The sequence below is a fragment of the Carassius gibelio genome, chromosome B5, assembly GCF_023724105.1.
Source record: "Carassius gibelio isolate Cgi1373 ecotype wild population from Czech Republic chromosome B5, carGib1.2-hapl.c, whole genome shotgun sequence".
NCBI lineage: Eukaryota > Metazoa > Chordata > Actinopteri > Cypriniformes > Cyprinidae > Carassius > Carassius gibelio.
In genome coordinates this window covers 29,390,392-29,417,293 of record NC_068400.1, presented here as the reverse complement: position 1 = coordinate 29,417,293, position 26,902 = coordinate 29,390,392, and the positions used below count along the sequence as shown (strand labels likewise).

General features: G+C 37.5%; 1 protein-coding gene across 16 annotated transcripts in view; it reads right to left on the bottom strand.

The window, feature by feature from the left end:
• The window catches only part of LOC127957976 (nuclear receptor corepressor 1), a 77,565-nt gene that overhangs the window by 50,339 nt on the left and 324 nt on the right, over window positions 1-26,902 (bottom strand). For 8 of the 16 annotated variants that reach the window (XM_052556722.1, XM_052556727.1, XM_052556736.1 and 5 more), the window contains exons 1-11: window positions 26,278-26,603; window positions 18,219-18,426; window positions 12,162-12,253; window positions 11,822-12,023; window positions 11,491-11,670; window positions 8,238-8,351; window positions 7,279-7,335; window positions 7,133-7,185; window positions 4,146-4,212; window positions 2,474-2,646; window positions 695-785 (exon numbers count right to left, since the gene is read on the bottom strand). In XM_052556722.1, the coding sequence (XP_052412682.1) occupies window positions 695-785; window positions 2,474-2,646; window positions 4,146-4,212; window positions 7,133-7,185; window positions 7,279-7,335; window positions 8,238-8,351; window positions 11,491-11,670; window positions 11,822-12,023; window positions 12,162-12,253; window positions 18,219-18,326 (1,137 nt within the window). In that variant the 5' untranslated portion in view covers window positions 18,327-18,426; window positions 26,278-26,603. Of the gene's footprint in view, window positions 1-694; window positions 786-2,473; window positions 2,647-4,145; window positions 4,213-7,132; window positions 7,186-7,278; window positions 7,336-8,237; window positions 8,352-11,490; window positions 11,671-11,821; window positions 12,024-12,161; window positions 12,254-18,218; window positions 18,427-24,786; window positions 24,823-26,277; window positions 26,634-26,902 lie in introns of those variants that run through there. The other 8 variants (XM_052556729.1, XM_052556733.1, XM_052556730.1 and 5 more) reach the window with 4 other exon arrangements.

Below are 26,902 nucleotides of genomic sequence, written 5' to 3'. Positions count from 1 at the left end.
AGGAAACAAAACTGCACTTTTTCAAAGGATTTGCCAAGTAAATGGCATCAAATCTTTTATAGTTTTTCATTTACACTTTTAGCAGATGCTTTTATCCAAAGCAACTTACAAAAGGCAAGAAAAAGCAGTTTTTCAAATAGCCAACAATATTAGTGATATTATAGAACGGCTAGATTCGGAAGCAAGCTTGAAAACAGTAAATGCAGTAATGATATTAAACTAAAATCCTCAATCAGAATTGTATTACCTGTGTCGTTTTCTTGTCTGTAAAATAATCAGTACTTATTTTTCGGACTAATATCAGTTATGATCACAAATCTATGTATATTACTGCTAGTTATTCAGTATTGTTTGGATGATTGTTTTAAGTGTCTCTTTCAGGTAGGCCTGACATTAAACAAAAGCAAAAAGTTTGGTTGGACTCCATTCCCTCATTCCCTCTCTCATGTCTAAGTGGGTGATTCTTATTTAAAATAAGCTGTAAAGTACATCAGATTTAATGCTGCATAATCTGGTTGTGAGATGATAAAATGACTGCAATGGCTCACAGGAAATAATAAAGTCTGATGTACGGGAGACGGCCAGGGTGCTACCCTAGTGAAGCTCTACAAATCTGCTGGCTATTACCTTGTCTGTACCTGGGGTAGACTTTTTCTTTATTGATCAGATTTAGATATATTAATCAGTGGTTTACCTCCTGCTCCGAGAGGCCATCAATGATCTCAGATATCTCGTGTTCACTTCTTGCGATGGTGGCAGACAGACCTGTCCCCCTCTGGCCCACCCTAAAGACAAGAACGATGAAGCAAGGTTAGAGAGTTTGTCTGTTCCTGGCTTTGTTGTCTCCGTACCATGTAACAGCGCTTTCCCAAGCAAGCTACTAGACCAGAGTCCCACCCTGTTTCTTCTCCCACAAAAAGCCTTTGAAGCAGTGGTTACAGCTATTGGCAAGATTCCTCCGGGTCTATTCATGAGCACTGGAGCTCTGAAGTTCTTTGGTTTAGAGAATCTTCCAGCAACAATAGCTACATACTCTGGCTTGTCTAAACAAACGACTGACAAATAGTGCTCACTATTCAAGTTGGATGGTTTGATCTGAAGGAACAGAACTACAGACGTGAGTCCTGCAACGTTTATGAGGTGAACAAGAAAAACCAATTAGGGGGAAAAGAATGAATTGCCAGAACCAACAAGAAGGCCTGAGATGGTCACGCAGAGGGTTTGAGAAGGAAAATTATTTTTCAAAACTGAATCCGTTTTATAAACAATGGCTATAACCAAATGATTTATGACATTTGACTTCTGCTAATGGCTTTCAAATGTGCATTTTACTGTACTGTTCGGATCTAATATAAAATGTTACACATCAGATGTTTTTCCCCAACAGTTCCCCAAACCTTTACTTAAAACATAACAGATTACATCTGATTGAATAGTCTACTTAAATACTGTAATTCTGTGTGTACGGGATTGTGGGCTGGTGGAAGCGCCTTTATGTGCGTGATTAATATTTCAGTCAGCGGCAGCACGAGAAGCCAGCAGAGACAAAGGTTCTCCTCTCAGAAAACGTACAAATAAAGATCATTTTAGAGGTTTAATTACTATTTGGACCATTAGGATCGCTAGACGAGGCCTTAATGAATACATTTTTGCGAAAACCTGAAAATCGACACTTTTCACTTTTTTTGTCTGTAGCTCAAAATTAGCCCGCACGCATTCTGAATGATTTTGCCAACAGTTCACATTCACAGTAATCCGGATGTGTATCAGTATATTTTAGTCCATGTATTCGGTCTTAAAGTGACACCAGCTTAATATACCTGCTGCTGGCTGTGTCCTTAATGTAAATCAAACAATAAAAGAAAAATACAAATTGACAACATTTGTGGATTTAATAAGAATCGATGTATATTTAAGGCGTACAGAGAAGATTACCATTTATCAATCTTGATCTGATTTATTTTTAATTAGCCTCACTCTCTCACTGACTGGATCAGTCGGAGCAGTTCAGTTCTTCAGTTTTCATCTTATGTTTAGGTGAAGTCTAAGGCGGAAAGCAACACTGGCAAAATCTTGTGCAATAAATATTTCTGTATCTATAAACAGACTACTTTGCTTGATAAGATTTTGTTTTATCAGCAAAAACAACAGCGTCTGTGTTTCTGGTTAATCAATGTCAGCGGTATGCGATGTTCTTCTGTTCTGCTTTAGTGCTGTTCCAGAAAGAGTTCCCTGTAATTCAGGGAAGCCCTGTAACCTCTGTACCAGGAACTGTCACAGATTGACCTCTGACCTTAGCACCCACGCGATCCTCAATGCTGATTGGCCAACTGCTGAGTCAGAACAGAACACAGTGCCTCAAGTGTTTACACAAGATGTTACATCACATCTGTGTCAGGGAAACGCAATAGTGTTAAATGTGTATGACAGAGCGTTCATTGGGTCATCATAGAAACTGAGGAGCCTGACTGACCTCTGGAAGCGTTCTTGTTGCTCCCGCTGTTTGCGGATCTCAGGAAACTGCCTCTCGTAGTATTCACGTGTGCGGGTTTCCTTGGCTTTACGGCGTGGGTTGTTTTCCATTCGCTCGACTTTTTTCTCCCACTCCGTCATCAGCTCATCATACCTCTGGCAAATTTTCTGTTCCTAAGGCCCGTGCAGAAAACATTTTAGCAAAGTAAAACTAAATCAGTATTTGACAGTGATTATGAGTTATTATCCAAGTAAACAAAAATTATATTCACTTAATGTTTTTTTTAATGGCGTCCAAAAGCAAAAAAAAAAAAAAAAAAAGAAAACTAAAAATAATACTGACCAAAGCATGAATTTTACTGATGGTATGACTAGAACTATTTAAATGAACTCCTATTTGCAAATTTATCTGTTTGATAAAGGTCTCAGTGTGACATATAAACCTGAAAGACAGACAGAAAGAGGCAGACGAAGAAGATACAGTGAGCCAGAAACAGCGAATGAACAAGAACAAAGAGGTTCAACAAGCGGAGCCTCAATAAAGACCTGCAAAGAGAAACAAGTGCACTTGTGTCTGTACCACAGTACACACAAAACAAAAAACAACTTGTTTTTCCTCTCTCTGAACAGTTAACCTTCCTCTTGGCTTTTGGCCATGTCACCAGTCTGACTGTTCTTGGTCCAGAGGGTCTGACCGACCCGGTCTACTAACAAGCAATTGCACTGAACCATAACTTCCTGAGAACAAACCTATATATATATTTATATATATATAAATCATTATGCTTCCTTGCAGCTTAAGAAGGTTATTTTTAGCACAGCAGTTAAAGAAAACATCAACCATTCAATAGTCTTGAACCACAAAAGGAAAAGAAAGAAAGAAAGACACACTCAGAGGGAACAGGCCAATCTTCATAACCATGGGCGATCTATAACAGGTCCCTAAACAGCACAACACAGTGCTGACAACACTTTTAGTGACAAGACTTTTTTTAAGTCCACAAAAAAAGATAAGAGGACATGATAACAGCAATGCAGAAGACATAATATTTCATATACAGTTACGTGGAGCAGAATTTCTACAGAGCACGATGCCACATAACATGAAGTATTTTTTTCTTCTTCACTGTGCCACATGTAGTTAGGCCACAGATTTAGAGGTATCACAACGGTTATAAAGAGACATGAAAACAACCTCTAACCTCTTCTGGCAATGTAAATCCAGACACAAATGACAAATCACAAGAAAAAAATGGACTGAAATGCAAATGAGGGCATGTCCAATAAGCTATAGAGATCAACATGGATCTCCTTATTTGTGTTTTAAATTAGTCATGAAGTAACATCTCCATAAAGCCTAATAAATATTTGCCCCACACATACACTTAACTTCTTTACCATAAGCACAAACTAAACGTGATCATAAAGTGCACATAAGCAGATGTGTTTGTATGCTTTAAAAAATGTCATTTATGAAGCATTGTCTACAAGGTCATTAACATAAAATGGTGTGGAAATGCACCTGCAATTTTTTGTTTACTCCATTCTTGATTTTCCCACAAGTTTTCTAGTTGCTGTTACTTCAGTCACCTCACCTGATGGAGGAGCGCTTACTCAACACGCACTCATACTCATGTGTTCACTGACACAGCACAGGAAAGAGAGACACTTACCCTCTGTTTGCGTGCATGGTTCCTCCTCTTGAAAAACAGAATCAGTTTCTTCCTCATCATCTGATTCCTGCAGCAATAAAAACCAGTGTGTTTACATTCCCTCTCATAAAAGCAGCAAACACTGCCCACTGACAAGCAGGGTGAATAGGAGTCCTGCCAACTCCATCAGAAGAGCTGAATGGCTCGGGACGGTAATTCGTATAAGCTGTAGGACATCGGCCGGGCTAGGGCCGGAGCATCTCGGGCCTAAATTGAGGCCCGTGCAGGGCTCTAAGCCCGATTATCCCACCACCAGGCAAGCGGATCAGAGTGCAGATCAAGGGCTTCCTCCTGCAAATACCTTGCGACTTCAGTGTCTGCACGGATTCTTTTTGGTACCAGATTGGATTAATATTGTGTATTTATTGAACATTATTTGTAGACATACTGAAACCTATCCTGGTAATTAAAAATAATCACACACACACACAAAATAAACCTCCCATGTGTTTAATGGACTGTCCCTCTCCCCTGCGTGGGAAGCGTTTTTTTTTTTTTTCCAGCAGCCCCTTGAACATCGCAAGGAACAGTGGCATCTGCAGATGTACGGATGTGAGTGCTGCAGATGTGAGTGCTCAGAACTGAGATAAGGCTATATATAAAAGCAGTTTTTAAACCATTTGCTGTATGGATAAAAAAAACAGACTAATAAATATATTCACATATCAGACAAAATTGTGTTGCAGCTAGGTATTCAGAAGAGCAACATAAAAAAATCTGAACATACAAGCAGCTATACAATTATATGCCAATATAATTAGTGTTTATTTTTTAATTGTACCAAATTCTAAAATAAAACACAAATTTAAATTTCCTTATTTTTATATTTCAGACATCCATCAATTATGGTGATGAAAAAAATGACTCGCCATCTCCTCGATGGATATGCCTTTAGAGAGAAATGCATGCATTACACAATGAAAGAGATCCTTTTTACGATTTGAATTATTTCAAAGTAGTAATTTAACGCGCTCTTGTTCAAGCCAGAGATGGCAAAAGTGTTTGTTTTCTTTATTTTATAAAAGCAACGTTTTGTTGATATTGTGAGTGTACACAAACAAAAGTAGACCTTTACAGTGACATATTACTCTTACCTTTATGAGCAAAAATGACTGCCTATTTTAAGTTGTTTCCACTGTTGGAAAAAAATTGCAAGTGATAGCCCTGGCGCCTCACATTTATCTAGGTTAAACATTTAAACTAACATTGTGATATGCGTAAACTATCTATAGATTCTATTTTAGGCAAGTCATGATAATTTGAGAAGGCTAAATTGATCAAAACATAGGCTATGATCAACTCATTGTCTGCCGCTGGCCGCTTGGTCATTACTTTAAAAAACAAAAACTTACATTTAACGAAAAAAATAAAATGCTCCAAACGTTTTTCTAAATTAATTTAATAAAAAACCTAAACGAAATAGAATCACTTTTCCATTACACACAAAACTGAACTACTGAATAGCTGAAACAGTATAATATAATCTGTTTTGGGAGATGCAGAAAAAAAGATTGGCTAGGGCCTATATTTGAGACCCATGCAGGGCTATAATCTACTTCATCCAACGCCATTTTGTTCTCTGTTGTTTTCGCTCTTGATATAAGCATTTATATAACTTTCACGAGCCAAAAAAAAAGGTGCAGTGATGGTGATGACTTCAACACCGTGGTTATGCGGTAATGCGGTTATCGTCACAGCCCTATTAAAAAATATAGAAAAACAAAAAATTTTAAACAGTACAATTTCAAAATAACTTGCCTATTTTTATATATTTTGAAATGTCATTTATTTCTGTGATGGCAAAGCTGAGTTTTCAGCAGCCATTTCTTAAGTCTTCAGTGTCATGTGATCCTTCAGAAGTCATTCTAATATAATGATTTGGTGCTCAAGAAACTTTTATTAATACAAATATTTTGTAAGATTATAAATTGTCTTTAGCCACTTTTGATCAATTTGATGCATCCTTGCTTAATATTCATATAATTTAAAATAATTGACTAAAAATCAGATCTTTTGAGCCTAAACATTTTTGAATAGTAGTCTACGATAGAACGGTTTCTTCTGATTCATGATAATTGAGGGTTTTCTACCTCACATACACACCTCCTATGTGTGGAAGACTGTCTGAGTCGACCGGATGCAACACACAAACAGACTGACCGACGTTGACCTGTCTACATACACACAGTAGTTTCACTTTAACCCACCTATGATTAGCTGGCGAGTCACTGTTTGCCTCATTTAAATGACTCAGCACACACCATACCACATCAACTGTCTGTTGGCTGCTTGAAGGTGACTGACAACCAAGATGATGTGGGTGAGAAATTAAAGCTTACATACAAGCACCTCAAGGTTCATGCTGATTTTTTGAAGAGAAAAAATAAAATAAAAAATTGCACCAGCTTCCAAACAAAAAAAATCTGCCTTCTATTCAAAACTCCAAGGGAACACAGACCATTTTCAGAGTCTGCATTGTGTATTGACTTTGCATTGCACTGCATTGACAATAAGCATCATATTTTTACATTGTGCTTTTTGTTAATATCACACACACTTATATCAGAGATCATTTACAGTCAGTCTGGTTGATGCATTAAACATAGAAGGTGGCAGTCTTGCACCTTAATGCTGGTTGCCACCTGTCATAAAAAGACAACCACAATACAGTGTGTGGCTGCTACTTAATGCATTATTGATTTATTTAATCAACATTTCTGTAGATACCATGATAATACCTTCAATGTGATTAATTTTCAAGCAACAGTCATATGGTGAAAATATGATGTGACTGCTCTAAATGTGACCCACAAACAGTAGGTAATAATAATAATTCATTACATTCATATAGCGCTTTTCTAGGCTCTCGGTATGATTACTTTAGGAATGTATGGTCAAAGCCACTTTTAGAATTATTTACTGTTAGCTTGCAGAAAGCAGATACTCACGTCTTAATGTTGTCATGGTAGACTTTAGTATCAGAGGGCTGGTTGTACAGAGGCTGTGGAGAGACAGAGGAAATGGCAGCAGATTAGCTAAAAAAGCAAACTCACACAATTTATTGCATCAGAAAATCATTTCACGAAGCACTCACCAGCTCCACTTTAGGCCCCAACCCTTCCAGTATCTTATGGGCTTCTTCTGCCTTTTTCTGTAGCACGACAGAGACCGAATGTTGGTAAAAGAGACAGATGTATGTCCTTGTGGTTAGATCAACACCACACTAAACGAACGAACTGTGCTCTCATTTGTTGACTTCTAGCTTTGATGCAGACAGAATGTGTGAGGCTTTGTGCGTTTCAGCAGCAGAAACACAAATTGTTTAAGCTGACAAACTATTTATCACTTGTTTGGAAAACATGTTCTCCTCCAGGGTGAAAGGGAGTAAAAATAAACATGCCAAAAATCACCATTTCCTGAGCTGTAATGTTCTGTCTGGGAAACGCCTCCATTACACAATCCCACAATTCTTTACACTCAAATCTACAATCTGTTTTTGTAACAGCTGCAAGCACCTACCAAATATGTGTTGTGTGTGTGTGTGTGCAACTGCTTCTTGATGGAAGCAGAGAGTCTAGTGATGTTCTCAGACCAGGGTGCTATAGTTTTGCCTCAATTTCCTCATCTGGACATCAGTACTTCTTTCTCTCTCACCCACTTTACCTAAGTCTCATCCGTTATTGTGCTCAGTTAACTTTCCTTCCAAAACAAGCAAACAAAAACCACATATGCAGATAGCTAGCTGTAAAGTATTATACAGATATATACCAACTTGTGGAAAATGGGCATCCGATGTCCCCTTTAAAGTTCATACTTTGCCTTGTCTACTATTTTAAGCCATATGCTCTTAGACAGTCGCATCACACACTGTCAACAATAAAATGAACCGAGTTTAATTAGTCATTGATTATCTTCCCCCAGAGGTGATCAAAGACTCTCAGGAAACTATTTGCACTCTGTGACATGATGGCACAACTGAACATGATCTGTAAAGAGCACATCCTGCTAGGTTTCTGAGTGTGAGAAAGACATCAGGTGTCAATGGGTTCATACCCGGTTTTCATCATAAATGATCTGGACGATGCTGCGATGTTTGTGTTCCACAGGAGGCGGAGTCACCGGCTTTTCTGGCTCAACTGGCTTTGCTGCCTCCTCTTCCAGTTGTTGCTAAGACACAACAGACATGACAAATATACCTTGAACCTTGAAGCATATAAAAACAGACATATACAGTAATAAACAGTTTCTGAACATGCAATCATTAGGAATTCACCCATTTTGATAGCTCAAGTTAACTCACAAAACATATTGCTTTGAAAAGTAAAAACAGACCTTTTTAGCACACAAATTGAAGCATCATTCATGTCTTTAGCAGAAATGGTGGGGGAAATTGGTTATAAGTATGGTAAAAAGTATGAGCAATAATTACAGTGATACTTGCCTCAGTAAGCACCAATAATAATATGGATGAATGATTACAGCAGACCCAATAAAACCTTCTCACAAATATCAAAGTGATGTGCAGAGGTGTACTATTACGTTCATATAAGTTCTCAACAAATTTCCTCTGTTGTCCTCCCTTTTAAAACTGCAGTGCATAATTCAAGTTCTGTTGAAGTGAGACTTTCTTCATCTCCAATACCACAAGTGAACAAACATGTAAAAGACAAAGATCTTTTAAGACAATAAAGGCAGTGATATAGAAGGTAAGATAACTGTTTGTTGTTTTTCTGTCACATTTTCACCATCGGGTCAGAAGGGAAAGTACCTGAAACCAGCATGCTAGTTTCTCTATAATCAGAGATTTAAGAAAAAGAAGATAGTAGACGGAGTGAGGAATTGTGACGAGCAACATTTCACCACAAGGCTTATTCAGTCCCTTCAGGATTTCGTAGGACTTTTTAAAGATTTTTGTGGCCAAAAATGATTGCTGCTGCTTTTCTCAAAATGTACGGTGATAATTGCGGCATTTCTTATTGTTTTGCAGTGAAAATATACCACAGACAACGTTCTTCTAACATTATGACTTTTCTGACTTTGAGAACCATTGTAGGGCTCCAGACTAACATTTGAGGACACCATCACCAGTGCCATTAAGTTCTAGAGAAGGTGTCTCCAGCACCTGACAGTAAAGCACTCACTCTAATCGCACATGAACATCTCAGAGATGTCTATTTGATGTCTGCATTTACTAGTGATGTAACGATTAACCGTGAGCCAGTTGAAAATCGATAAAAACAAAAATGTGACGATTAAAATCGAACAAATCAATTAATTTAGGGGTAGGAGTTTACATGAAAGCATGTCTGAGGGGAACTTACTATATTATATACTCTGTATAATGTATATTAAAATTCATAACTACAGCACTGCACTTGTTTACAGCGGAAACCAAGGAAACACTTTAAGCTCCACCTGCTGGCAGAGAGTGAAGCTGCATCTCATTCAGCTCGTCTGCTGCTTTCATGCAAATATTTTTTATGAATAGTTTCACAAAACTGAAGTCAAATCATTCTGATTTTGCTTCAAATTTCGAAATTATACAATCCTATTTAGGTAAAAAAAACTGCTCATTTTGCAAGTATGCAGCATATTTGTTTAGATCATGATTAAAATACAGTGGTTGCCTAAATGGGGGCAATACTTAAATTCGGTAATAGTTAAAGCTTTGAAGTGCTGGGAAAAGTTTTTTGAAGCATTTAAAAACACTCAAAAATATAATTTCCTGTTCCTGTAGTTTTAAATACATTGTGAATGGTGGTGATGTGTTTACGGAACAATGTTTTTCCTTATTTCCACATCAATGGCGTGTGTTCTGATATCTGTAGCTTGAACAGAATTCTGCACAGAATTTGAATACTTCTCTTTCTCACAAGATTTCAGAGATTTTATTGATTCTGCAGTGAATTGGACTGCTTTCTTCACTATCTCCAAGCGCTGTGTATCATCACGGGACAATTCGATGACGTCACGGGACATATGTCTAAACACAAAATCTGCGGCAATTCCGAAAATGTATGAGCTCTTGCAAAAATTGCAGTGTATGCTTAATTTCGCGATTAACTCTGATCGCAGAATTGCAAAATCCTGGAGGGACTTCTTATTGATAAATACAGAATCAAAAACCCAGTCTGTTTCTAGCGGTGAAAACCAGAGTAAAGCCGCGTTTACTCAGGAGCTAGGGACTTTGGGCTGGTACCAGGAACTAAATTAAGTTCTGAGTAAAAAAATGCCCCTCAGAAAGTCCCTGCTGGTGAGGTAGTATTTTTTCAAAGTTCCCAAACTTTCGGGAGCGGGACTTGGGTGCTGAGCATCCTGATTGGTTGAGTTCATGCAGCATTGTGATTTCAACCACCATTTATTTGGATTATTTTCAAAATATTACTGTTATTGGGTCATGAAATGTAATTTTAAATGTATTTCAGGCGAGAATATAGTTGTTTAAAACTCAAATCTGTGGTTTATTTATAAAGACAGTGCCTACTTAAAAATGCGTTTTGCCGATTTCGGAGACGGTCAGCTTTATGCTGTCCTTCTGACATTTGCCACTGGCTCTGATGTCTCTTTAGTGGTTAAAGATAAAATATCATTTGTTTTGGGTAAATCTAACAGATAATCTGTCTGTATTAAATTTATCTATGTTAAAATTAAATTAAAGTTGATATAATATACATTTTCATTGTAATGACTGTATATATACACATTTCCCTGAACTAATCACATTTCTGCTGCAATTATTATGTTTAAATGAAAACGAAAGGAGGCAGTGGTATTTCATATAATATTTTGTTTTATTGTAAATATACAGTGAGGAAAATTGCAGTAGCCAAGGCGAGCTGACTGATGTTATCAAGTACGCTGCTGTTTGCAGAATTACCCGATGTGTGTCATCGCGGACATCACACTCCCGAGTCGAACGCACAAAGTCTGAACTACCGAGGATGCAAGTCCAAAATTTGCGTACTTTGCATTGAGAAACGCACGCAGACGTACGTCACCAGACTATTTGCCTGACCTTCACGGTGCTTTAGACCGCGGTGGAAACGCAGAAAGCAACAGGTCTGGGGAGAAAATAGTTTCTGGGGAAAAAAAGTTCCTGGTACAATTGATCCGGGTAATTTTGGTGGAAACGCAGCATAAGGGAGCTTTAAACAAACAAGTCTTGTCATCACACAACTAGCAACAAAATTTGCCATTTATTTGCAAAATGAACTAGCGGTATAGCTTAGAGCTTAAAACAAGTAGTTCTTGAGCAGTAGCAGTGTTAAAGTCTCTCTGTGCATCTGTGTTCAGTCAGGGTACACACCTGTTTCTTTTTCAGTTTGAAAATCTGCTGCTCGACCTTGGCAATCTCACGGTCCACGCGGTCCATGCTCTGAATCAGCTCCTCTTTGGAGAGTTTGGAGGGCGATGTGTCTGCATCCTCACCCACCTGTGTAACTCCACCTGGGGACGAGGCCTCCACCTTCACACTAAACTGGGCTTCCTGTCCCAGAAATTGAGGGGAAAAAAAGAGAGCGCACAAGAGTAAGTACAAACCTTCAAATAACCTTTAAAAAAAAAGCAAACAGCAGTTTGTTTTATGGAATGAGGACATATTTAAATCTCTTACATCCACACACACACACACTTATTACCTTCTTGACATCTCCAGTGGTCCTGATGCTGTCCTGTATGCTCTGTGGAGGGTGCAGTACGATGCCGGTGGGCTGAGCTCTTGAAAAGTGTGTTTCAGATAGGTTCTCGATGCGGGGACGTTTGGCCTCGAGAGTCTCCTGCTCCTGCTGAGCTGAGATGGCATGAAACTGTTGCTCATAACCATGTCTGCGCTCTGGTGGCCTGTGGGATTTGGAAGAGATACTTATAATGACAATTATTATGCTTCAAAAACCTCAACAAAAACACAATATTACTGAAAAAAGAAATTTGATCTCAAAACAATTGAATCGCAACATAATGCACTTATATTCCAATCACCTCTCAGTCCCAGGGTGGAATTCGGACAGAAGTGAAGGCCTGCGGCGCTGCTGGTCCTGCAGAGGGGTACGGTAGTCAGGTACCGGGAACTCCTGAACAAACGCAGACACACACATCAGATAGAAACACTGGGCAAAACAAATGCATAAGGACCTCATGGATAAGGACTCAGAAGCCTTAAAGACAAATGACAAATAGTGTGTATGTATGTGAGAAAGAATGAAAGGTATAAAGAAGAAAAAATACACTGTGACAAGACAGCCACCCCAGAGAGTCATGAACACACCAGCTCAAGTCTGTTTTACATTCTAGTAGAACATGGTGTCAAAAAACACAGACATACAGCTATCTGTAACACATTCACTGCTATAAAAGAGATTGATCATCAAACTCTCAATTCACCATTCCATTAGAAAACCACAGACACCAGCAAACTCTCAGACTAAAGTTCAGTTTTAAAGAACCAGGCAAAAAAAAAAAAAAAAGCAAGCTAAGTAATTATTTCCATTATCAATTGTGACACTATCAAGCATTATAGCGCTCATGCATCACAATTATTCAGTGCAAATTTTATATTTGAAACTCACCATTTATGGGTTCTTAGAACAATTAGTTGGTCTTAAGTAATTCCTGTTTGAATCAGACTAGCTATGGTCATGTATATAGATATTGTTAATCGTACACTTGATCAGATACATTTCTCAGAAATACGCTACAGTTCAAAAGCTTGGTTTTTGTAAAAATTTTTAAACAAGTCTCTTATGCTCATCAAGACTGCATTAATTTGACCAAAAATGCTGTTAAAATAGTACTATTGTGAAACAATATTAAACATTAATTACTACATAGCTGTAATGTTCAAAGCTGTAGTGGTGGTGCTTAAAGATGTAATGCTAAAACTCTCTCTCAAAAAAAAAAATAAATAAATAAAAATTAACAAGAGCAAGCACAACCATTTTTAAAGCTGCAGTCGGTAACTTTTGACGCTCTAGCGGTTCATAAACAGAACTGCTTGAATCTTGCGGAAGAACATCGTAGCCGGAACTACTTCTCTCTGTTTATGTCTATGAAGAATCACAAAGGTACTGGGTTACTCCACCGCGGTCTCCCCGAAGTAATCTAAAATAGTCCGAATATAAACACTTACACTTGTACTCGCTTATTATATACATTTTTCTACATTTTGAACACAAACAAAGTTACGGACCGCAGCTCTGATTGGTTGTTTCTTACCGAGAGCGGTCCGTAACTGCAAATGGCAATAGGACCACTGGGAGGAACCAGAGGAGCTTGATTTTTTCACAGATTATCTGTCTCATATTCTACTGTCAGGACATAATGACAGGTTTAACAAATATGAAAAAAATATATATTTACAAAAGTTACCTACTGCAGCTTTAACTTGTGCAATTATTATAACAGCTTGATAATGCAAACTGGTATTTCAACCCTCCACGGACACCTTGGCAATTGAATCTACATTAGCTAGTAAATTTTTTAGTTTACTGGCCAGTCAGTCAAGCTTTATAATAATCAAGTATTATTTAAGAATAGAACTTTAGTAATTAGAAGTAAACTTGAGAACCATGTTTGATTGCTTATTAGTCGTTTTAACTAAACATTTTAACTGGACTGGTGGTGGTGCTTTTTTGGTCATTCAGTGTCTTTCAAAAAAAGAAAAAAAAAGAAAAGAAAAAAAGAATCCATTACAAATATTGGGAAAAAACTGTCAAAAATACTGATGAGATAACAATACGATTCCTGCTTGATCGAACTATAAAACTTATTAAGGATTAGTGAGCTGCTGGATTCATGAATACTAATCAGGTTTTGTGCGTTCGCTCGAACTGATTTGCTGAAATCAGAACAGGTACGATAATAGGTGAGCACCAGCCAATGAGATTGCAATCCGCACATTAACTCCACCCACAATAATAACTCTTTGTAATTACAGTCATTATTAAATGGCACTGCTGTGCACAGCTCCTAGAACTGAGACAATGAACAGTGACTAATATCAGTTCAAGCGCATCTTAAAATCAGTTAATAAATTTGAATAACTCTCAGATCAAAGTTGTCCGTCTTATTCATGATTAACTATGTTGATTTTTAGGTCTATTCAACTAATGAAAAACTCAAATTCCAAACAAGTTATTTTAGTGTTAAGTGTTTTTATCATTTAGAAAAACATGCCCAGAGTTTCATGTAATAAAATGAATACTGAGGCACGGTTTTGTATGGCTAAATGGTGACAACGGGATCACAGTTGTCTGAGTTGGCTGTGGTACAGCAGGATTACTGCAAGATCTGCTGGTATGAGGTCACCTCACTGAAATAGACAGACATCAGATTTCCTCTAGAAGCCACACACACTTCATGACCATCTGTGTTAGGGGCGCTTCTAAACTGCTAACAACCCCAGAACAAGCATGGCCATGTCCGTGTCTGCAAACAGGAAATGTGTAAAAAAAAAAAAAAAAAAAAAAACAATTTCTTGTTTTATCTTTGTGATTATTTTCTTCATGATTTTGCTATAATTTTGTACTATATAAATAAACTTTAAAAAAATGTTAGTAATGTGAAATAAAGAGAAAAGGCGTAGAGAAGAGAGAACAGCTGGGGTTTGTTTATTTCTGCTTTTCTACAGTGATAACCAAATTGATTTAGAATGTTGAGGCCCAGCCATTTCTGGCTTCCTTTCATTTGAGACAGAAAGGGGTGTTGAGGTAGAAGAAAAGAGAGAAAATAAGCATAGAGGGGCGTTTACACATACAGCGTTGCCTATCACTCAATATCAATGAGAGCTGGCGATTTCCAGAGACCTGAGCAGCAGAAATTGTTGACAATGCATTCACTTTTATGCCAATTAGTATACATGATGTAACCACTACTAATAGGAGTGAAGATACTGGAGAAAACTTGATCATTATCTCCTGAGAGACACTGTTGTTGACTAAGAAAAGACAAAGGAAAAGCTAATGTAAAAATCACTGCTCTACAGTTTACTGGTGCCATCAACAAATCATTCTGCTTACTAAATCAAGTCGCCCAAAAAAAAATTTCACTAGCTAAAAAGTAAAAATTAGGGGTACTCAGACTTATCGGTTACCGATCACTATCGGCCGATAATCGCTTTGGGATGTTTTATCAGCGGTCTCTAAAAAGGCAGATCTTGAAAAAACTATTTCAAGCTGATGACACCTGCCATCAGAGGTTTGGCATGACGTGCAGTAGCGCCGTCTCAGTCTCTGTCCATCACTGGTATAATAATTATAATGCAGAAGGTGATGTCCAATCCAGATTTCTTCATTAAAAAAGCAGTAGAGCTGGCTGTTTCTGCAGTGGTAAGTTTTAATTTAGAATGTTTGTGATTAAATGTTTTGCCACTTGAGCAAACGGTGCTTGAGAAACGGTGTTGTGTTGTGTGTAAGCTATTGGCAACAACTGTATGAGTGTCACTTGCCATTTTGGAGAGTATCACATACGTAAACAAGGCATGTAATGCGGATACGTTGTTTACATACAGATCAAAGTGTAAACAACGTAAATAATGTATCCGCGTACACACATGGCATACGCTGCATACGTATGTGAAACTCTCCATAATTGGCACTACAGGGTGACAAGGAGACGACGGATTGCTGAATAAAGTCATTTTTGCTTTCTTTGCACACAAAAATATTCTCGTTGCTTTATAAAATTATGGTTGATCCACTGATGTCACATGGATTATCTTAATGTCCTTGATACGTTTCTGACCCTTGATCGTGTTAGGATCCTTGCGGTCTATGGGAGGGTCAGAGAGCTCTCAGATTCCATCAAAAATATCTTAATTCGTTTTTTTGAAGATGAACAAATGTCTTAAGGGTTTGGAACGACACGAGGTGGAGTAATTAATAACAATTTTTTTGTGAGCTATTTCTTTAAATTGAGGCTAATTAGATTTACTAATTCATTTCTTAGTTATGTATTTTTTCTGCAGATCACATGTGACTGCATAAGGTATAGTGCAGTAACAAGCTGGTCATTCAGATTAACAACTTTCAATATAAATGTCATGCTTGTGCAAAAGATCTAATTCGCTTTTCTGGCCATTTACAAACAGTGCAAAATCAAGTGCATTGGAATATTAGGAGAAAATAAGAAGAGACAAGAAATGGGCTCTGTGTCTGCCACTCTAGACCCTTTCACACTGCAAGTTGGTCTCGGAAAATTGCCAGAGTTCCTTCTGTGTGAACGCTAACAAGTCCCAACATGGGTTTCAAGATCGATCCCAGGTTGGGGACCTAGTAACATCGCCGGGTTCAGTCCCAGACTAAGCTCTGTGTGAACTAAAGCCAGAACCAATGCCTAAAAGAGTGTGTCAGACTCTTTTAAAGGGTGTTCAAGGTTCGCGATGAAAAAAATATGTGCAAACTAATGAAGCAGAGATCAGTTAGCTCCTCACTATCTGTGCTGAAGCGGAGATCTTTCGCTAGCTTAAGTGAAAGTTAATGTGCGTAGTGTTTTCTACTCCTACATTACACGTCACACCCTGATGTCACGTATCATTAAGGGACCTTTACGAGTTGTGTGTGAATGCATGCACAGATTCAGGGAAATCACTGGCAGTGTGAATGAACCAAAATCTCATGATCCGGGAACAATTGCCGGGATCATTACCCATGTATTATCCGGAATCTCAGTGTGAAAGGGGCTTCTGCCATCCCTCTCAAAGGACAACGCAGGATATATGATGATGCATTTATCTTTGTCCCTGTTTACACTTGGCATTAAGATGCGTTTTGGTCCATCGGCTCACAAATGGACAACGCTAAATACAGGTGTAAACGGGGTGCGAAAAGTTTTGAGCTTGTCCATTTTCGACCACTTCCAGAGGTAGTTGAAAACACATTCGACTGAATTGCCTTCGTGGTGTAGACGTTGATGTGATCAAATGCATTCAAGCGGCCAAAAAAGTCCACCTACTGACCTAATACACACGTAATCATTGCGAAACATACAAGGACGCATGCTTATCAGATGGGATTTAAACTTAAATGGGCCAAATCAGAAGTATTATTTTCTGATAAAACAAAAAAGAAACAAGCAGCTGTAATTAAATCAGTAAAATCATTAAAAGCCTAATTTGTATATTGTGAATACATTGTATGTATACAATCATGTAGTGTATTCCAATCCAAACTCTAGGTTTTGCAACCAAATCCTAGCTTATCCTATCCCTTGCATAAACGTTAAATTATTTGATCATTTTAAAGAATAAAAATTGCAGTATTAAAGTAACATTTTATTGTCTGATAGGGTCTAACAAACAGCTATTCTGTGTGGTCTGAATCTGATTCAACTCAACAGGTGCACTGAACTGCTCATGACACCAGCATTGCATCTCGTTTGAGGTTGTATTTTCAAAGGTTGTGGGCCCATTAATAACTTAAGATCACTGAGCAGTGGAAATGCTTACTACAAATAATAATACATTCACTCTAGCAATAAAACGTCTGTACGTGTGAACGCCCCATGACACAGCACTCGCGATACAGAGGTGAACAATTAAGTGGGATGGTCTGGCTGTTAGGAGAAAGGAGTTAAGCTGTGTGCAGTAGCTAACCTTTTTGTCACATACATCTCACTTTTAGAGATGAAATGACAGCAGAGGAAAAGAGACAGTAGGATATCTGCATGTCTAGAACTAATGTGGGTTTAAAACACATGGGTTGGTGGTATTAACATCCTACACTAGGTGTTGACATTTCAGGCTAAACAGAGGATGTTATGCCCTTTTCCTGTTTATAAACTTTACAAAAAACAGCTCTGATTAAACTAAGGATGTGTAATAGCTGCTTGCAGCAATATTTAGGACTGCTCTGTTGCAAAGAATAGATGGTTCAAGCCTAGTGGTTCAGGATCTGCACTGTACACACAAAATTAACAAGTTCAAAGTGCGACTGACACTGGAACAGCAAAGTTGCAGTTACAGATCTACTTTAGCAGCATTCTTGTTATGTGGTTTGTCGCAGCGTAATGTGAGGTGCAGGTAGGAGTGTGTGTGGTACTAACCGACGGGTGGCGTGAGGAGCTGAAAGTGTACTGCACTGAGTGAGGAGGGTAACGGCTCTGCTCGCTGCTGAAGGACCCCTGGCTGGGGGGAAAGCCTGAACTAGACATGCTGCAGCTGTCTGGTGGGGTGCTGGAGGCTCAGACGGGGCCTGGAGCACTGCTACTCAATCACGGGCTCAAGGTTGCCATGATTGTGCTGCTAAACCACCTGAGGAAGAGAGAGAGAGAAAGAAAGAAACATCAGAATATTTCATGAGCCAAATATTCTGAAGGAGTCTTGAGTACAATGAATACAGTGAGTGCGACCAATTGGCAGCCATTTCTATTGACGGAACATGCTTTGTTCCACAGTATGCTATACAAGTGTTCTGCTTGGTTTTCCAGAAAAAAAGGTTCTGGCTTCCTGAACAAAAGACATTTTGATTCTCACAAGCCCATGAGATTTGTATTGATGTTAATATTTAGACACCATCAAAGACAACATCAATTTAGACAACATCAAAGAAAAGGACTGCATCATGTGGCACCGGTCTTCAAGAATGACTCAATTCTCAATGACTTTGCCTTTCTGCTGTTGTTTTTTTAATGACTTTTAGGTTCCTTAAGCTAACTTCAATTCTCATGGAACTATACAAAAATTTCAGTAATCAATAACAAAAGCAGTGATATTTCTGAATTACTGATAGTTCAAATTTATATGAATATTAAATTCTCTCATTTTAATATTATAAACCTCATGTCATTTACACATCTATGACATGGAACACATACAATGATTTTGGGGAGAACAGTTTTTGACTTGCATTGTATGGTCCACAGAAGATTACGAATGAAAGTTATACAGGTTTGGAACAACATGAAAACAAGTAGCATTTTCACTTCTGAGTGAACCTTTAAAATGTTATTGTAAACATTATAACAATGTCATCTATTTCTCAAATAAACAAAGCTTGAGCAAAATGCAACAACAGAACATGCTACAGTAAACCACACAAGCACAATCCAAGTTTAATATTATCATAGTAAACCCAATTACAGCTGGGATATTCCAACTCCTGTTCCTCTATTCAAGTCAATGTATGAACATCACAGCACACGCTGAGCCATACATGTGCATGTATTACCATTTAGTTTAACTACTAGCTAAATGCATTATTTTGTCTATCCCCAAAATAAATATTTAGTGGGTTTCGCAAAGACCTTTTCATATCAGTTCAAAAGGTCAATAGCAGTTATTTGCCTTTAAGAGATCATGGATAATGCTTCTATACATAAGACCTCGGTCCCATCTACCAATACATGAGTATGTTTGCATATCCAAATCAGTCAGCAGGAATCTCTATGACTGGAGCAGGCCGACTGCTTCTCCATTCAGAATGTGTGTGGATGGGATTTTCCATACACACTTTCAAATGCTTATCTGTCAGAGCCTGAGCAAGACCTATTCAGGAGGAAATACAGTAGGCAGACATATTGTTTGATATGTCCACGCTTCACTTTTATACCTTTCAATCATTCTTTCATCAACACACACCTCCATCTTATTGCTTCCATTCATGCCATAAATATAACATATTTATATTTATCACTTCCCCACACAATATGTCTCAGGCTAAAATCAAAAGCAATTCACAAAGTGAATGGCACTAAACTAAGACACTAACTTAAAGCAGTCTTCGCCAAAAACTGAAACGTCATCTATAAATTAAACCTCACGATGAAACTAAATGGCTAAATATTCGGCACAGGAGAGCAGACAGAAAGCAGGAGACTCCCACATCCTACAAAATCCAGGATTTGTCATAAACACCTGTCACACTGAGATCATTTGGCCCCATCAACACCACTATAGAGAAGAATCACTAAACTTCCTTTCTGGATATGATGTGTCAAGCAAAGACAAAACTCTTTATTAATAATAAAAAAGTAACACTGAAAGATCCACATTCATTCATTCTGCTTTCTGTAAAAACTTAACTATAATAATGAACGGAGATCAGTTTGGATGCTCAAGATTACATTAGGGAAGAGGAGGATCAACATAGATCAGCATTAAATGGCAAACTCGCCCAGAGGGAGTCTCTCTGTTGGCCAATAAAGGGATAGTTCACCCAAAAATTTTAATTAAATCACAAAACTTACTTTTTTTTCAGCAGAACATCTCAGTGTCTTTTCCTTCATACAATTAAAAGCTAATGCTGTCCAATATTCTTCTAAAGATCTTCCCTTATGTTCCACAGACAAGATAAAGTCATACAAGTTTAGAACAGCATGAGGCTGAGCTAAATGACAGCACTTTTGAATGAACGATCCCTTTAAATGGGTCATGAGATGGACAATCAAAATGTTCTTGATATTGAAACATATATAAGAAGTTAATCAAAAACATACTGCAAGCTTCAAAACTCCAAATTAACTCAAGTTAAAATATTTATTATTATTTTAATACCAGTATTTGAAATCAGGAGAAAAATGACATCATGATTTTCCTCTCTAATTAAAATGTGTCATTGGTATTTTCCTGAAGGAAAAAAACGTTGTATTGGAGGCAGACATTAAGGTCTGGACCGGAATATCCTGCTATTAGGGGTGTCACGATTCTCTAAATCCTCGATTCGATTGCATTTTCGATTCTAAGCTCATGGTTCGATTCGATTCTTGATTTTTACATTTATTCTTTTTAAAGCACAGATTGTCATTTTTCAAACTAGACTTTTATGCAATATAATATCTGACCTTTGTTTGCAATGTACCACACTACATTGTCAAATTTAAAACTTTTATTAACAACATAATGTAACAATAACTTATATCTTTAGTCAATTGAAAACTTAAAATAAACTGCCATCCAGTTTCTCTTTTGTAAGTGCAGTCTTCTTCACAAAAGATGACATTCAAGTTCACAACAAAACAAACAAAAACAATAAAAAAATGACTAAACTAACCTTCAAATATTACGATGTATCTATTTAAAAGATTAAAGATAAAACACTTGTTAAACACTATATATATAAAGATACTATATATGTATATATGTATGTGTGTGTGTGTGTGTGTGTGCATCATTACAGTCTGTAAAATATGTGTATCTCTTATTACAAGACTGCAATCACTAGTAATCAGAAGAATTCCAGTTAATCAAGTATCTACAAAAGATCTACTCTATAAACAATGCATTAAATTACATTAAAGACAAAAATAAATTAAACAAGCAAAAGAAATGATTACTCGCATGTATCTGGTCCACTGATGAAGTCATGGGTCAAGTCAAGTGAATTATTAATCATTTTCTAACAGGCGTCGAATACTGACTTTAGGAAAAGGGAATAACCAATGACATTTGAGATAACAACTAAAACAGCAAGCCCCGCCCCACGACTGACAAAAATAAAATTGTTCTCGCGAGCAGAGGTGAGATGATCGAGCGCGAGGATGTGGGGAATGAGCATGCGTGCGCGAGGGCTTGTATTGCGCGCAGAGTACATGTCACGCGCGCACGAGAGTTTGAAATGAGCTCGCGGGCTCCCGTTTCTTCGCATCCGATTCAGTTTTCCTCTCGCGGAAGCCATAGCGCGCGCGCCAGCATCAGTTGTATGCTCGGTTATTTTTGTCATTGATTTGCCATCATACAACATGGGGGCGTGGCAGCATCGACGATTCCATTTTTTAATTCGAAGTTTGAGACTGTGACTTAATTACGATCGATTTCGATTTAAAATTGAAATCGTGACACCCCTACCTGCTATGATATTTTTTTCATGAAAAATTAAAAGGTTGTATTAAAACAGAATAAAGAAAAAAATGATTTCCATTTCACACTGACTTGAACACATTTCTTGGTATCTATGTAGGGCTGCACAATTGATAACATTTTTGATCCCAATTACAATTAAGGATGCCACAATTACTTAATCATTCAAAGCATCAATTAATCTTTCATAGTCCACTTATGCTATTCTGCATGCTTAAGACGTGTTTTTATTTTCTTTCTATGTTATCTTAAGGGTTTTCCCCCATTATTTTAATAACATAAAAAAAGTGAACATATGAATGGTATTATAATTAGGGCTGAAGTAAGTAACTTGCGTTTACGTCACCCACAAAGCGGAAGGAGACACGAGCGCCAATCGCATACTGCAGTGTTTTGATTTGAGGGCGCGGGCAAACGTAAAGAGAATGTTGTGCCGTGTGTCCATTACAAGATAGAGCTCGCATACCACAACTAGGACTCTATGATTTCGGCGATGCAGAAAACTCGGAGGGAATCGTGGAATCCAGTCATATAAACGGAATTTTTGAATTAATTAATAAAAAATAGGTCATAGCACTTGAATTCTGCATGTTCTGCGTGTCTGTGTTAATGAATTTAGCAGAAGCGTGACTTCCTTTATCAGTGCGGTGACACACTGGATGTGTGGCGTAAGCGTCTCAGATGCGTGTCGTGTCCATTTTTAATTCGGCTCCCATGTTAACAGGTTAGAGCTTGCAGACTGCCTGCGTGAGACGCGCAGCTCGAACCGTGCGGAAAATGCGTGTTTTCTAGAAATAGAACCGATGCCTAGATTTCATATTGGAAGCGTTTTCAGGAAAATATGTTTATATGTCATTTTGTACACAAATACATATTAATTCATGACATTTTGATGTTTGAAAGTCTATAGGCTGACATAAATTCTGATATAAATGTAATTTAAAAAAATTATAAATAATTATCGATTTTCAAATATTGCACCTGTCAAACATAGCTTTTGACCGTTTGATTTAAGTAAAACTAGCACATCACATACACAGAACTGTAAAGGTACGTCAACCCATCAAAATAAAAGTCCAGTGTCCAGATATTTTATCCTACCCATCAGATTTTCCTACCCGGGTTTAATGCGCATGCGCACATTAATATCGCATCAATATAATTAAGAAAAAACACATTTTATCCGATTACTCAATTAATCGATTGAATTTTTGGTAGAATACTCGGTTACTTAAATATACGATAGCTACAAGCCCTAATTATAATAATTTAAAGAATGTACCAATCCGATTTATAGCTGACATTAGAGGCTTAATACTATAGAAAAGCACTAAAAGTTTTTCAGTTAGAGTGATAAGTTGTTTATTTCCATAAAATAATATGGCATGCAGTTGCGTCAAACAATGGTATAAAGATAATTCAATGAAAATTGTGATTTTTGATTAATCATAATTAATAAATCGCAAATACAATTTTAAGGGAATAATCAACAATTATGCAGTCCCATGTCTTGTACAGATTTGGAGTCCTTGAACATCTCTACAAACCACACAAACCACAATAGCCTTCACAGGCACCGCTCTGCAACAACACAACCCACCAAGTGTAGCCCTGTCATCTGAACATGATAATTAGTTAACTGATAATCAGATCATTAAAACAACAACAAAAACAACTTTATCAACACGGATGAGTGAGAGGATATATAAAAGTCATAATAGGAATGAAACCCCTCCAAAACTCAGAGTCAACGTGGCAGCTTGCCTCTTGAGCATTTTCTGGTGCTTGCTTGCTCACTAGCATTACTGTGCCACGCTTGGCCACAGACACGGCAGCACAACAGTTACACGTCCTGTGTTCCACTCCACTGTCCCCCAGCCAGCACATTAACCAACGCTTATAAAACCAACTGCATTGAGAAATGGAAAAAAACACAGGCCTGGCACTCTTTACAGGCACACTGTATCTCTCCTGATGGAAAGCCTAATTAAGCTGCAAGTGGCGACGCAAACAAAGCTGGGTTCTTCTGCAGGGTCATGATAGAGAGGGGCGTTTTATAATCATCCAAACAGCATTGCTCTAGAAGTCATTTATGAACTTTTACACACTAAAGGCAAATCAACTAGGTCTGTCACCTTGAACAGAACAGTACAAAGTCTGGGCTGTACGTGTGAATGACAGCAACTTTTAGTTTTTTTTTTATCCTATGCAGTTATGCACGTTAACTGTGAACTTCTGCTTTAATGACAGTCTAGCCTAATTAACACATTAACAATAAAAGTGTTGAAACCAGAAGTTGACACTCACCAACAACAAAAGTTGTTCTCATGAGAGTACCTTTCACACTGTACTAACCAGACGATTGTGGATGATAAAGATGCATCTATGATCTGGTTTTGGAGAAATATCATAGAATGGTGCTACTCTATTAGCTGCAGTTCTGGTACCGCCGTATCAATCTATTTGATTTGTATTAAAGCCTTGCAGGTTAAACATTTCATATGCATACTGTTCTGATGCGCTTTTCCAGTGCGTAAACCTGAAGCGCTCGCACACTAAAAGCCTGTCAAATAGAGCCTAATTACTGAACTAAGTTATGCATCGCATCCGATTGCGCTAATACTGTAAGGTTTACATATAAACACAGTTGCATATGTCTAAAGTGAAAGTAAACAACTGAGAGAGAAAAAAAGTGTGTGTGCCTATATATTCGATGAGCGCAGCCCTTAAAGGGACAGTAAGATATGAAACATACTGCCGCTTGTCATTAATGGGATAGTTCACCCAAAAATTATAATTCTCTGATTATTTACTCACATGTTGTCCCGAATCTGCAATTATTTCTTTATTGTCCTAAACAAAAAATAAGATATTTTGAGTAACCAAACAATTTTGACTTTAATATAATGTTCAACTGAAAAAAAAAAGAATATCATTCAGGTTTAAAACAACACGAGAGTCAGTAAATTATGGTATACATATAAGACACTATGACAGAATTGACAGACAGATGACAGAATTTTCGTTTCTGGGTGAACTATTCTTTTCATGTACATAAAACAACAAAAAACAAAGAGAATAATCACTCACTGATCTTGACTGAAGGACTTTAATACAGTTTCTTTCATAAGAATCAATACACAATTGACGTATATATTGTTTAAAGTATATAGTTTTTCCCCTTTTTATATTTTTTACTCAATACTACTAAATGCACCTACTGTACATGAAAAAACAGTTTGTTTTATTATTATGTTTATTGGTAATGTGTATCTTTTTTCTTATTTTTGTTTAATAACAAAGATAAAATGATGACGAAGATTTTCATCTTAACTCATTTTGGCCTAAATATCTGCTATTAACTAAGGGAAATTAGTTTGGCTGTACTGCTCAGACAACTTCCAAAAAGTAAAACCAACATGACAAAGAATCGTGATAAAATCTTGATATTTTTGCCATATCGCCAACCCCTACGGACCAGTCATGATGGGTTGGTGGTTGGAACTAAAATACTGGAAGGTACTTTCCAGTTAATATATGTTTCCTATAATGAACCCACTGTCAAAGCAAACAAATCTATCTCTTATGCACTACGTTTGTATAGGGGTGCTAAACTTAAACAGGAAGAAGGGCAATATATGAATATTTAGATATATGTGTATAAACTTTTGACTAACGGATTATTTCATGTGTAATCAGCGTCTGTGATCTTTAAGGTTGATAATTACAACATTACTCCGTAACAGACAACGGTCATTAGTTGTGAAACATATATAGGTGCACAAGTCCAAACTTTATGTGATTACCAGCCAGTAAAACTGACACATGCAATAGGTTTTATATTCAGCATTCAATTATTCCACGTTTCAAGCTTGAAATTGCAGACTGTTTAGTTTTACATGCAAGAACATGATACCACATGTATGAGAAGCCCCAGCTCATGTTTTATTTGAAAGAGCAGACTTCATTAGTGATGATTTTCTGTAAACTCCAGGCTGTGGTATAAACGCACAATTAATGGCGTTAGCCAGGAAGCTACTGAAACTATTTAACCGGAAACCACATTCATAACATAAATGCCTTGGCTAAACAGAAATGCAAATCAACTGCAAAACAGAGCATCTAAATTAATATTAAGTGTAGAATGAGACGGGAGAGAGTCTAAGGGAAAGCGCCGTTAGCTGAATGTTTCACCTTTGCTATCAAACCCGCGTCGCCATCTTGAGCATAAACGCTCAGCTCTTACTAGCCTGCGTGTAATTCACCATTAAGCACCCGAAATATATTGACATTAAAAAATACACTCACCTCATGTCCTCAGAGACACCCCAAATAAGCGCTGAAAGGTGAGTCTGGGGGGTTCAAGCATGCGGTAATGTAATTCGTCGGCAGTGAGACTGCGCGAGCACTCACACACTTCAAACACAGGCGAGTTATTTGTCCTCACTGAGTCGTGGATATAAATTCAAGTCGCTTTCTGTATGATTCTGCGCCAGAAATTAATATGCATCACAAGTGTACAGGTTTCTTCTTGTTGAATGCCCGATGACTTGCATTTTGCGCAGCTCTGGTGCACCTGAGGTGACGAAGTGAAAGAGTTTTTCTCAAGCAAACAGGATGAAACGGTGTGACGTTCAAACTCTCCCCACAGGCGGCCTTCACCCCACCCAATCCTCTATCTCCGTATATTACTGTTATACAATAATTACAGGAAATATGTTTTATTAATAATAATAATCTTTTAGAAAATAATCAATTCCCTTATTAATAATTGTTTTACATACGCTTCCGCCTTTGAAATTATTACGACCATGATGCTCGTTAAAGATAATTTAATAAATTATGTCATGCAATTGTGCCTTTTTTGGGACATCAACATTATATGCGGAATGTATTTTGGAAACAGAATTAATATAAAGTCTTCTACAATATT